Source organism: Patella vulgata, chromosome 7 (assembly GCF_932274485.2).
Source record: "Patella vulgata chromosome 7, xgPatVulg1.2, whole genome shotgun sequence".
NCBI lineage: Eukaryota > Metazoa > Mollusca > Gastropoda > Patellidae > Patella > Patella vulgata.
Genome location: NC_065885.2, coordinates 27,115,143 through 27,128,911, shown reverse-complemented (window position 1 = coordinate 27,128,911; position 13,769 = coordinate 27,115,143). Strand labels below are relative to the sequence as shown.

The following is a 13,769-nucleotide window of genomic DNA, read 5'->3' as shown; positions in this document are numbered from 1 at the left end:
AATTTTTAAACAAAAATATTGTAATGTTTTATTAATTATGTTCGGTAAAATTTGCAAACAGTCCAAATCGAACGGCAGTCATTTATGTTCTATACGTCTTTTTTAATATCATTTTGTCATTTGTGAATCACTGTCAGCCATAACCAATTACTCCTGTATCGTCTTGTAGGGTTTTTCTTCGTTCGCTACAAATGGCACCCCAAACCATAGAGTATATGACATGTGTACTGACTATGAAATGTTTATTGTGTCTTAAATAGTTGATATAGGATCCCATATTTTCACAGCAAGATAACAACCTAAATATTGTTTGAAATTCTAATCCGTGTTTTTAATTTCGAATATTATGGACAATATCGAGTTAGAGATTTAGCTCCTTTAACTACAATTACTGTTTTCTTTCCTTTCTGTACTTTAGATTATGTAAACCTTTACGTAAACATCTTCAGAAGTTTGTGTTTAATTGACCTAACTTGATCTTTCATCTAGCAAAGGATGAGATGCTTTGTGTTTGGAAATAATGATTTAAACCACATCCACAATTTCCTTAGACATCAAAGTGAGTAAATCCGGATGAAAAAATGATGTAATTTTAATTGGAATGAACAGGCTAGATATTGTGAGACTTTATTTATTCTACCTAAGTACAATAGGAAGAAACCCAGACTTTTTGTTAATCTAAGTATTTATTTTTCGATTCAAGTTTAATAGTTGCAGATAAATCAAATAAAATGGGGTTTAACATTCTACTTTTCTGCACCGATAGGATACTGAAGATGGGCATACGAAATGAATTGAAATGAAATGGGGTTTAACGTTCTACTGTTCTGCTCCGACTGGGCTGATGAAGATGGGCATACACCATACAGTGTGATATGAAGGTAATTTTGCCCAGACAGCGGCACTACGGCCTACTCTTATACCGAATTCCAACTGCCAAGGGATCTTTTACATGCACGCCAATGTGTACAAGGGACCTCGGTTTTGCATACCATCCAAATGACTAGACAGCTGTCCTTGTCAGGCCTTCTATCCTGCACCAATGACAAGGGAAAGATTTGTTCAAAAGAGACAACGTGTATGTCACATGATTGACCCAAACATCATGTGGTAACAACATGGTGATGTCAGCCATTTCTGTACCACATGATCATCAACGAAATATTGACTGGATGTCCGTAAAAATGTTTTGCTCTTTGCTGAGATTCAAAGCAAAAGAAACCCGAACCAGATTTTAAAAATCTAAAAAATTTGATCTTGCGAACATTGTTTGGCCAACAAATGTTAGCCGGTCTGCATCTTAATTTGTTTATAGTCATTGATATCAAACTGGTTTATTCTATGCCATCTGAAAATGTCACTTAAATTGGAATGAACTGTATTAAAGAAACAGGCTTCCTTCATACTCAATGAACTTAAGGGAAATGGCTGTGTAGTCTGGCAGTGATAATGTTAAAGTTTATTAAAATAAATGTTCCATGAATAACAATGAACAAATGTTTAATATCTCTGTGTTCTCTAGGCTATCCAGAAATATATAAATCAGATTTTGCATAAATCATATTTAATCTAATAGAAAGTACATCCAGAGTATAGAGGCAAGTTTATTATAATGCTATTTAATCACTAGTTTATCAATTCTCTGGGGATACAACTCATATTGTGCAAACCATAAAACTTTACAACCAAAATTTGATGTTTGCACTTAAAGTATGTATAAGGTTGCCAGGCAATGAAACATACGCCCACAGAAGCTAAATTGTCCGAGATGTTGACAATGGTTGTCACATACATATTCTTTGTAGGTAATTCAGGGCATTTACAAGACAATTTCATACAGATCAGATTATAATTTTCGTCGTTCGAGGGTTCACAAGGTTCTATAAACTGAAATAAGGGCTTTAACTTTGGAAGTAATTTACAGAATTGTAAAAAATTTGACAGGCTTTTTCGTTTTACTAATCTAAATAATGCATATAAATTTCATACAGATCGGATGATAACTTTTGTGATTTGAACATTTACAAGGTTCACAAAGTAAAACAAGAGCCATAAATCTAGAAGTAATTGATGGAAATAGTTGAAACTAAATCGGTCTCATGATGTAGGCCACTCATCTACCATCCCTCCTAATAATAACTGAAGAAAAATGCTTATGTTTATAACTTATTTATTAACATTTTGAACTTAATTACTGTGTAATAAAGTTCCAGAAATTAAACCAGATTCAGGCTGTTGTTAAAACCAAAATGTTAGTGTTGGAATATGTCTGCAGAAACCAAGCCATGTCCGATTTATAGGATGTGGGAAATGGGAGAAAATGTCTATGTTTGGTGATTTAAGGACAGTCAGGTAACCATATATAATAGGATATTGTTTATCCTAACCCTTAACCCAGTTTTTTTTTAATTTGGGTGAAATAAATTTCTTCAGTTTTCAGCTACATTAACCTCAGATCGTGTGTGAAATAGCTTTATGTAATGTCCACTTCCACGGAAGTGATATCGTCGACAACTACATTTTTAGATGATTAATATTTACAATTATTGTAATTGAACCCAGGTCCAAAGCAACTACTTTGGAGCATTATCTGCATTTAGACAGTTTGTGAAATTGCATTTGAAAAAAAAAGACAGGTTTTCTAATTAATTCAGATGTTTCCGCACGGTAGCAATATATGCAAATAATAGAACTATTTATTATGCATTGTGTGAAGCAAATAATTTGACATGCACGCAACCCAGTTCAATTTCTGTCAAAATGACACATGGCTACTATGAATTTTATTTCCAAACAGACTACAATAATTGCATTATACGCTCACAGAACATGCCAAAAGGTTGAATCAAAAGAGTTTATGTGAGGTTTTTGACAAATAATTTCTACATTAATTTTTTAAATTCTAAAAATTGTCGAGCTAATTTTGGCACCTTAAAGAATTTTCTTTTTTTGTGACAAACAGATTCGGTACAAATCTGTTAACGATGAAATGTAATCAAATCAACGATTGATAATTTTGGCTGCTCTATATATCATTTAAAACGTTAAAATAGAATAGTTTGAACATACAATTTTATGGAATTACGGACAGATACAAATGTGTATTGCTTTTTTATCTAAAATTCTTCAAGCAAAAAAATATGCATAAAAAAACTTTAAAGCTAATAAAAATCATCAATAATTCTAGTTTAGAAAAAAATCCCACTACCAGGTTATCAAAAAAACCCAATGTTTTTGTAGCGGCCGCCTCATTTATTAGCACCTGAACTTTAAAGGGACTGTCAGACTTGACTGACTTATTCTTGTAAAAAAAAAGGTAATGAGTTTGATGGTGGGAGTGACGTATATGTCAGATTCATCTTCTATATTTCACATCAACATTCCAACTTCAACATGAATTGGCCAGTTTTAAAAGAAGTTGGAAACAGTGACAAGAAATTTGTACCAAATGAAAACTGTTGAGGTGGTAAAGGTTTTGTGAAAGTGGACGAATAATTCAAACTGTTCCTTTAAAATCAGAAAAAAAAATAAGCCCCCTATAAGCTTTGATTGTTGTCTGTATCTGTATCGTACCCAGAACATCCCAATTGTTCCATTTTGTTTGATATAAAATACACAATGTTGAAAACAAAAGTCCACTTGACACACATTAGGTCATTTCTAGACTAACATATGGTTCTTTTATATTTCACTAATTAGGACTGACAAATATACCATTGATGAAACTGATTTTTAATGTGTATATTATCTGACAGTTTGAAACATTGTCCTTTTAACAATGATCTATAATGTTTTACCCAATGGCAATAAGTCTAATATGTTAATGAATCATAGCATTACTGGTACACAAAAATAGTGTACCTTTAATCATGAAGTCTATATTACACAAATATTCCTCACATTAGAACTGTAGTAATTGTACTGTACTGTACTTAAACTAACCTTAAAAAGAGTTGTCTGTACCAGACATATGTTAGTAAATAACACTGATTATTTGGCCTTGTTGGCTGTTAATAAATATATTCTGAGATTTTTGACTTTACCAAATTGGAAGTGATATTTTAAGTGATTGCATCCCATTATTATGTTTAATTATGCAGTCTGCGTTAAAGCTCTTCCATTAGAAGTGCCAGACATTAACTGTAATTATGTGTCCAGAACGATCATATTTTCATGGGAATTATTCTAATAATGCGACACTTGATGATACTAAAAGTCATGACTATACCCCAGCTGTAAGTTTTGGATATTTACCAATTTTTTGTTTTGCAGTGGGAGACAAAGCAATGGGGTTTAACATCCACTTGACACAAACTAGGTCATTTCGGGACTAATATATGGTTCTATTTCAATAATTTGTTTCTGCGTGGGTGGCTTTATATGTGGGAGAAAATGGGAGGACCCAAAGAAAACCCACGAGGTTGGACAGGTGACCCTACTGTTTGTTACGTGGAGAATTGAAACCACATCACTTGACTCCATGACAGACCATGATCTAGCGTACACCCGTTACACCATTCGGCCACCCAACCCAACAAAGAAATAAATAAAAGTGAAGTAGTATGGGTCCCGGGATCAGTAAGCATACTCTGCAGAATAGAATGCACCAAGCCAGCACAATGTATCTTACATATAACACTAGTAGAGCTAGCATTATTAGATTAGCAATGCTCATCAGTAGTGTTCTTTGATTTTGGATTTCTGTTGAGTACTCCTCAATAAATAGACATTTTTATATATTAAGAAAAATCTCTATCATGATTTCCTTATAAATGGAATGGCAGTAACTTTTTTATGGCTCAAGCAAGAAGACTATGTTGATTATGCCTGGCTCGTAGTCAACTAACAATTGAATGTCATTACTTGGATTTTTTTAATCCTTCAATCGAAATATACCAAAGATTCTGTCACTTATACAATCAACCAAAGGAAATTTCACTTGAATCTTGATGGAGAAACCTACCTACAACTCAGGTGACAGTCCGAAGATCAGGTTGAAAGGGAACTAAGTATTAATAACATGTCTGAGTGCCGACCGTCTGGTCATTTTCCGAATCATTTACTTCATGGTAATTTAACTAACTTGTAAAGATGACCTGTGGTAATGGATCAAAAGAAGGGCAGCTTATAAAACACCTTATTATGTTTAATTAAATTAGGAAGTTAATAAATATTAGAATGGTATAGGTATTATATCATTAATGACCAGATTAATGTCCAGCAATCATTTTGTTTTTCTACAAAAGAAATGAATTTATAACTTAACCTTGAGAAATCGCTTAGTGAGAATTTAATAGGAAACAATACAAATAACTAGAATGAATTCATAACTACTACCACATGCTAACAGTTCAAAGGAAAGTAGCCACATTCAGTGTTCTATTAAAAGTCATATTTATCTTATTGATACAGGTATTTGGGCGGCCAATGGTCTAACATATGCACTTTAGATCATAAGGTCTGCCATTGAATCAAGTGGTGTGGTTTCGATTCCCGGGTCTTAATGGTCATACATTAATCCCTATATCATTATGTTTTTCTATTAATTAATTGAATTCATAACTCGACCCGAGAAAGCTATAATTACTTGTACGTACAGGTGATGATGTAATCATCATTAACGAAACAAGAAACGATTTCCGAAGTCTTGTATTACATTGTTTCCGTTTCATCCCAATCTAATACAGTGGTTGGATGATTACTATATCAAGTTACTCGAAAACAACAAGCACAAATTTCGTCAAGATATCACCACAAGATGTCATTAATTGAAGCAATTTTTTCAGCTATTTAAAACAATAGCCAGATATAGTTACTGAATTTATAACCAATTTTAACAGTTGAAAGATATGAAAGAGTTGTGTCACGACCACAAGAGTTAAAAGTTAAAGTGCCGTCCTCTTCACTCCGGTCACCGCTATTTTATTTATTAACATAATTTCATTGATTAGATGATTGATAATCCCACAGAGATTCATTTGATTTGTTAGGAAATGGTGGAAATTCTTTAAATCATTAACACCACTAGGGTTTTTACTCCTAAAAGTACAAACAAAAGTATTTATTCAACTTACTGAAATGAGAGGTGGTATCAGACATTGTAGAAAGAGGAAGCATACCCTATACTGTACAAGATACCACTACTAACTAACAGCTAGCCTAGCTTTGGCTAATAGCTGTAAGGGTGAAACAGCATCCACAATTCAGAGTCAGACCATATTAGCTGAAACTACTGGTTAGAAGATAGCTTTGGGCCATCATAGACAGTAGATTAGGGAAAAGTAACCACACCCTGCATTGCACACAACAACCATCAGAACTTACAGAGAAGGTAACTTCATAGTCATTATCTAAAACTATTCCTCTATAGGATTAAATTGGGATTCTGAAAGTTTAATGTTTCATGAATACCATCTCACTGTTGCAGTTTGACTCAGTACCCAGTTTGGATCGGTTCCATATGTGACGGGGGACTGGAAAATGAAAATGTATCAATTGCACATCTATTTGTGTAAAATATATAAATCAACCATTTTACTTGAAAAAATGTCAAGACTATGGTCACTTTTTTGTAACTAGAAGAAGATAAGGTACAGCTTCATTCCAAGACAGTCCAACTGCCACATCGGATATACATGTAAAATTATGATTACGAAACTTACCTCAAATTTGTCATTCTCAGGGTTCATGTCTAGTAACGAGTAATCAGCATTTCTATCACCATTAGCATCAATACTCACTGTTCCTGTTATACCTTTAACAAAAATCAAAATCAAGATAAATGACAAGCAAGCAATAAAAGTAAACAAATAAAGTGCATTATGATCATTCTTTACGGCAATTTGCCATTCTCATTTTAGAGTTATGTAAACATTTGTGTATATTTCAATGTAATTTAAGTAACAATGAGTTTATGTAACATATATTATTGTCATTAATCAGCACAGATTTTGTAATGGGATATTCCATGGGTAGTGGCAACCTGTGCGTGTGTGATTAAAACAGCTGGGGTCTTATTACCTTGCCCCTAGTTTTTCCAGAACAGTTTGTGCCCCAAATATGTTTGGTTTTTTAGATAAATTTATGCTAGAGATGCTTAAAATTATATCCACAGCAAATCCTGTTGGAGAGGGGATGGTAGACATGAGTCCCCTGTCATCAAGGCTGTATCCAGTTCTTGAAATGAAATGAAATGGGGTTTAAGTTAAACCGTTTAACACCATACAGTGTGCTATGAGGGAAATTTTGCCCGGGCAGCGGCACTATAGCCTACTCTTATATTGAATTCCAACTGCCAGGGGATCTTTTACGTGCATTCCAATATATACACAGGACCTCGGTTTTCCGTCTCATCCGAAGGACTAGACAGCTGTCCTTGTCAGGCCCTCGGTCCTGCATCACTGACAAGGGGGAACCACGCCTATCCAGTTCTTATTTTACATTTTTTAATAACCATATCTACCTGTAAATCTGATTTGATTTAAGGTAAAAATCAGTAGCTATGCAACACAGTCTGAAGGAGGTTTAAGCTTACCTTATTTACCAAGTTAATCAAGATGTTATCTTAGATTTTACACAAGATTAAACACTTTTTTACTGGCTTTATATTAAAAATACTACTAGTACTTAAATTTTAGAAATATCTCACAAGTTGTGCGGCTATAGCACAAGACGTTTAACACATTTCACGTTCGATTCTAAAATATATTAAAAAAGTATGCTACACAACAGAACTCTTGCCTGTGATGTCTAAAAATATATCAAAGTTTAAATGCTTCTTTTTTTGTTGATGTAGAATGCAAGGCGGATATTCTAAAAGACAATCACAAATGTAAATCAAGGGCGAAATCAAAGAACCATATTGCTTTGACGACAAAATGTCTTTAATTAACGATAATGAAAAAAATAAGATACCTTCCCTCACTATGGCAGTTCATAAGTGAATACAAAAACAGTTTACCTTGCCTCAAAAAGGAAAGAAAATTTTTGGTTCAGATAAAGTAATACAGAATGTCAACAACTAATAAAAAAGTTGTATTTTCTTTAATACAAATATGCTTCCATGGTGATATATTGTTTTTGATCCTTTGCAAAACAGACAAATTATAACATCAGCTTTATACAAATACATTACCTTATAATAATGCTATTTTTTTTCACAGAATAATTCTGTTTGTTGGAAATTTACACAGAGATTCTATCGAGTAAAGATGAAGACTTCTAAGAAATTTATCGGTATGAAATCATGGTTTAGCCGCTAGAATCTTACTATTAGATAAGAGGAATGGAGGGATAGAACTCAGGAAATTATTGTTTCCTCGGATAAATACTGCACGCAAAGATTGTGTAATCCACGGATTGAGTCACAAAGCACTGTGTGGTAATTGGCATAGAATGGATTTTTTTTACATGCTACTCTGAGACCAACATTGTTATTGCTTCATATGCTATCAATTTATCAGGATTTCAACTAGTCCTCATATTTTTAACGGAATCTGCAAAGATCTCACGAGTTATAATACAGATGTTTGCACACAGCAAAAAAAAAATGCATTAACGACAAACTAGATAACCTCTTGATACGGGAAATACGAAATTACAGATTCGATCACTACTGCTAACTGTTAAAAATCTGGTAATTTTATTTATAAGTTTACATTATCAAAATCCATTACTTCTTTTACTTATATAATACAGGTGGAAAATTCCTAATAAAAAATTGTGAACATCCATTTATAAACTATAAACACTAGTAAACATTTGAAAGAGAGAGAGAAAAATGGAGATTAACGTCTACTTGACACAAACAATCATTTTGGGACTAACATGGTTCAATTTCTTTTTTAATAATTCACCTGCGCATAGGGGTCTTTAGCAGTGGGGGGAAACCGAATGACCCATAGAAAACCCATGGGTTGGACAGGTGGAATTACTCCACTTGACTCAATGACTGAGGTGCCCATGAATTTTTAGTCACCATGTCACCATATGACTTTGGTTCTGTGCTGTGAACAAACCAACCTAGAGAAATTATTGAAATGCACATGAATTGTATCTTCCAAATGTGACGTAAATACAGGAGATAGTTTAATGTAACAGATTGTATTGGTGAGAGGTAATAGGTGCGATCAACTTTCATCCCTCTGAATAAAGCCGAGGTGTAAAATATCCGCACCAAGAAACATTTCCCTCAACACTAGAAAAGGCGAGAAAACATAGGTAGAGAAAAACGGTCAGTGCAACATATGAATTAAAGCCATAGTGTGGAAAAAAAAATGATAGCTGGAGAAATTCGGGACTGTTCATTGAATAACTACCTGATCGATCTCAAAATTATTGTAGTAAATTAATCATCGAGACGCTAAACAGCTTTCGTTACAAGGTATAGGGAAGAGTTCAAAGAACAATAATCAACCAACCATCCAGTGCTCAATTTCAGGTCAGTGAAACACCTCTGATTTGTTCATCTTTTTTCTGCAAATTTATCCTTGCAAGTTACTTAATAAATTTACTCCTACGTTTCAGTGCTGCTTATTAAAGGCAATTGTCTAAATATATCCCCTCTCCAGTTCTTTCTGAATTCAAGTACCAATCAATTTCTTCTCAACAATTGAGAGCCCTGCACCACCTGGTCACAAATTATAAAGCTTACCTTCAAATGTCCTGTTCCACATTCGTTGAGTTATATGTGAGCCATTTGAGATCGGGATATTGGCCTCTAGAGTCTCATTTAAAGCCAAGGCATAAAGAATAACGGCATCGTGGAACGCCCCAACAAAACTGTTCACCTAAAAAAAGATAAAGAGAAGCAACTTCATCATTAAGGGAAAATCAGTGATGATCATTAAGAAACAACATTTTTTTTCAAAGCTTACTGGAAAGGAATATATTATATCTTCTGTTTAAAACTGCAAAAAAATCTTGAAACTTAAATAGAAAATTAAGCAATGTTTAAGACACAACATGTCACATAGTTCATATATAAAAATATACTGTACTATTTTATTTATTTTGGAATTAAGCAGGATACGCCCGCATTTTGCAAGAGATGGATAGAGAACAAGCTAAACAAAAAGCGATTTTTCGTAAAATCAAGGGCCATAATTCAGGAAGTTACAATCCGATGTGCGCAAAACTACAAAGGAACTAAGATCTTTGGGTTATAAACATGCATTTCAAGTTTCATTAAAATCGGACGAAAATTGTGACCTCTAGAGTGTCCACAAGTTAAAAACGTGATTTTTCGTACAATCAGGGGCCATAATCCATGAAGTTATCGTCCGATATATGCCAATATCGAAAGGAACCAAGATTTTTGGGAGATAGACCTATATTTCAAGTTTCATCAAAATCAGATAAAAATTGTGACCTGTAGAGTGTCCACAAACGGACAGGGGCGATGACAATATACGTCCACATGAAAATGTGGGCGTATAAAAACCTTCACGAAGAATGGCTTGACTGGTAAGAACAGACACTCAATTATTATTACCTTATTTACCCAAGAAAAATAAAGATGGTGAAGTGAAATCAATATAAACTAATATAATGTCTAAATAGCCATTACTAGACCTCTTTGCATTGTAACTAAAATAAGTGAACAAACTGACCTCTGTTTAATATTTCAAAATGAACAGTTATATAGACTTTGTAATCTGGGGCTGATAAAATCTATTTCTGAATGCATGCTTTCAAAATGGATATTGTTTCCTGAAGTCCTACAGAAACATCATCATGTAACCATCAATTTGATGGGGGAGTTCTTGGGGACAAAATGCCATTGACAAAGAAACCTCTTTGTGAAGTAAAATTCTGACAGATTGTCGCCAAAGCACTATATGACGTCAGCGACAAATAACCCTTGGTGTACTTAATTAGATCTTTACAACCATAAAATTTAATCCTCTAAAATTTGTCAGAAATCAAAGATCTGATCATAAAACACTCTTATCATTCAGTACATTTATGCTTACATTGTATATGGTTGAAGTTGTTCATATGTTTACGCCAGATTCCCTTAATAGTTCTTTTAATGACTTAAGATTCAAGGAAACAGAGCCATATAATAAAAAAAAACTTCAACTACAACAACACAACATACAAAATACTGGTATATAAATGGTGATTAGCTTTTAATTAATTAGAGTTTGTATAACCTTTCTTCCATCATCTGAATGTTAAAGATGCATTATGCAAGATTTAAATAAAGAGCTGGTCGTTCTTCCTATAATAGTGCAAAAATAGATAATGCAAAATGCATATTGAAAATAGCCTTATATTCATATTCATGATTGTGAAACTTGTACCATTGCCACAATAATAAACCAAGTCTTGATTTTCATTCCTTCAATTGGCAGTCTCTGTTAGTCTGTTAGTAGCAGATATATCATTGTTTAACAAAAATTTGGCAAGTATTGTGTAATCCACTAATTATCTAACTCATCCGATGGCTAAACAGTTTGTTATTAAGTGTATAAATAATAATTTTTAATTTAGCATTTGAAGCCAGAAAGAAAGACCTTCAATTGTCAGATTTAGCTCTTACCTAATGCATTTTTAACTTCATTGAAAGCAGTATTTTTACTCTGGTAGTTCTTTAAATAGACTGTGAGTTTTAAACTTTTTTATCAGAAAAAAACACTAGAGATGTGTTGCAAAAGAAATTGATATTGTATTTTTGTTAATATACGGGTGAATTAGCATCAATGTTATGAACAATGGAGCGCCATTCTGAAAAATATGAAGGTTGGATCATCCAGAAATCTGCTTACCTCTTCTTCTCCATAGGTAAAGTTATCATACAGGGCTTTAGCACGTTTCTTCACCTCTTTGGAAAACATTCTGTATTCTGGACTGTTGGGTTTCCTCAAAGTGACCGTCATAAGAGACTGGTATGCTAGCCGAGCCTTCTCATTTCGTTCATCTGTTTCATTCGGTCTATACCATGGTCGTTCACTTGCATTTTTGCTAAAAATGTAAAAAATAAAATATCAGTTTTTGATGTCTTCATTATCTAATTAACATAGACTTTGGTTTGCCAGATTCTGTTAGACACCAACCAACAGCAAAATTTTTCAGACCAGCAAAAAAACAGATACTGTATTGAATCACTTCATGTATTTCGATCATGGCTGAAAATAAAACCGATACATGGCGAAATTTTGAATTTCAAAATATTTTTTTTTTCGAGGGGGTTTGAATGGCCGAATGGTTAACATGTGCACGCTGTATCATAAGGTCTGTCATTGAGTCAACTGGCATGGTTTCAATTCCCTGGTTGTATGTGACAAGGAGTAGGGTTGCCTCTCCAACCTTGTGGGTTTTCTCCTATTTCCTCCCACTGCTAAAGACCCCTACACGCAAGCGAATTATTGAAATAAAATTGAACCATGTGTTAGTCCTGAAATGACCTAGTTTGTGTTTAATGGACTTTAAACCCCATTTCTCTCTCTCTCAAAATATTCAGTTTTTCATTATATCCTAATTAACAATCCTGCCAGGTATTGAAACATCATCTGGAGATCTTAGCAATTTACAAATACGAACATAAATCTGAAGATAATTTGTTGATGTAACCTTCCAGTAGAAATAACTGTGTCAGTCAATCATCTCATTTTGTATTCAAAGGAGAAACTTTGAGTTAGAAATTGCATCTCAGTTAATGACGTTCTTTATTCTTGTTAGAAATTAGCTCTATTTTGGAAAGTAGAAGAAAATGGGTCTAAAAGTACATATTAATGAAATATGAATGTATATAAAGTGATTTATACCCCATTTTAAAAAAAAAAACAACATACACCCACAGCAGCTAAATCGTCCGAACGGTCGATGAGGGTTGTCACATATTTATTCTTTTGTAGGTAATTTGGGGGCATTTACAAGACAATTCCATACAGATCAGATTATAATTTTTGTCGTTTGAGGGTTAACAAGGATCTACAAACTGAAACAAATTTTGGAATTTGACAGGCTTTTTTGTTTTACTAATTTAAATAATGCATATAAATTTCATACAGAAAGAATGACAACTTTTGTCATTCGAATCTTCACAAGGTTCACAAAGTAAAACAAGGGTTGTAAAGTAATTGACGGAAATTGCTGAAATTCAATAGACCTCCGTTTCGCAAATCTAAATGATGCATATAAATTTCTTACATACCGGATGATAACTTTTATCAATCGAGCATTAAAAAAGGTTGAACAAAGTGAAACAAGGGCCATAACTCTAGAAGTAATTATTGTAAAATGCTGAAATTCAATAGGCTTTGTGGTTTCACTAATCTAAACAACGATGCATATAAATTTCATTAGAGCGTTCATAAGGTCAACAAAGTGAAACAAGGGCCATGACCCTAGACGTAAACCAGCTGCCAGGCAGGATAAGCCCACATTTTGGAAGAGATGGATAGAAAACACGCTAAAAAAAACAACATGATTTTTCGTACAACCAGGGGACATAATCCAAGACATTATGGTCTGAAATGTGCAAATGTCGAAAGGGACGGAGATCTTTGGGATATAAAGATATATTTTAAGTGTCATCCCCAGAGAAAATGATAATGAAATTTCAGTGAGATTTCAGTGAAATTCAGTGAAATTTGAAAATTTTGCCCAATCTCACTGAAATTACCAAATTTCACTGAAATCTCACCAAAATCTCACTGAAATCAAAATATATTTTAGTCTATTACTGAAATTTCATTGAAATAAAAAATATTTTTTGGTCTACTGAAATTTCACTGAAATAAAATATATTTTGGTCTACTGGA

The 13,769-nt window shown here is 33.4% G+C and overlaps 1 protein-coding gene across 3 annotated transcripts in view; it reads right to left on the bottom strand.

The window, feature by feature from the left end:
* The window catches only part of LOC126827754 (atrial natriuretic peptide receptor 2), a 215,537-nt gene that overhangs the window by 45,286 nt on the left and 156,482 nt on the right, over nt 1-13,769 (bottom strand). For all 3 annotated transcript variants that reach the window (XM_050557269.1, XM_050557271.1, XM_050557270.2), the window contains exons 3-5: nt 11,772-11,967; nt 9,653-9,788; nt 6,663-6,754 (exon numbers count right to left, since the gene is read on the bottom strand). In XM_050557269.1, coding sequence (XP_050413226.1) covers nt 6,663-6,754; nt 9,653-9,788; nt 11,772-11,967 — 424 coding nt within the window. The remainder of the gene's footprint in view (nt 1-6,662; nt 6,755-9,652; nt 9,789-11,771; nt 11,968-13,769) is intronic.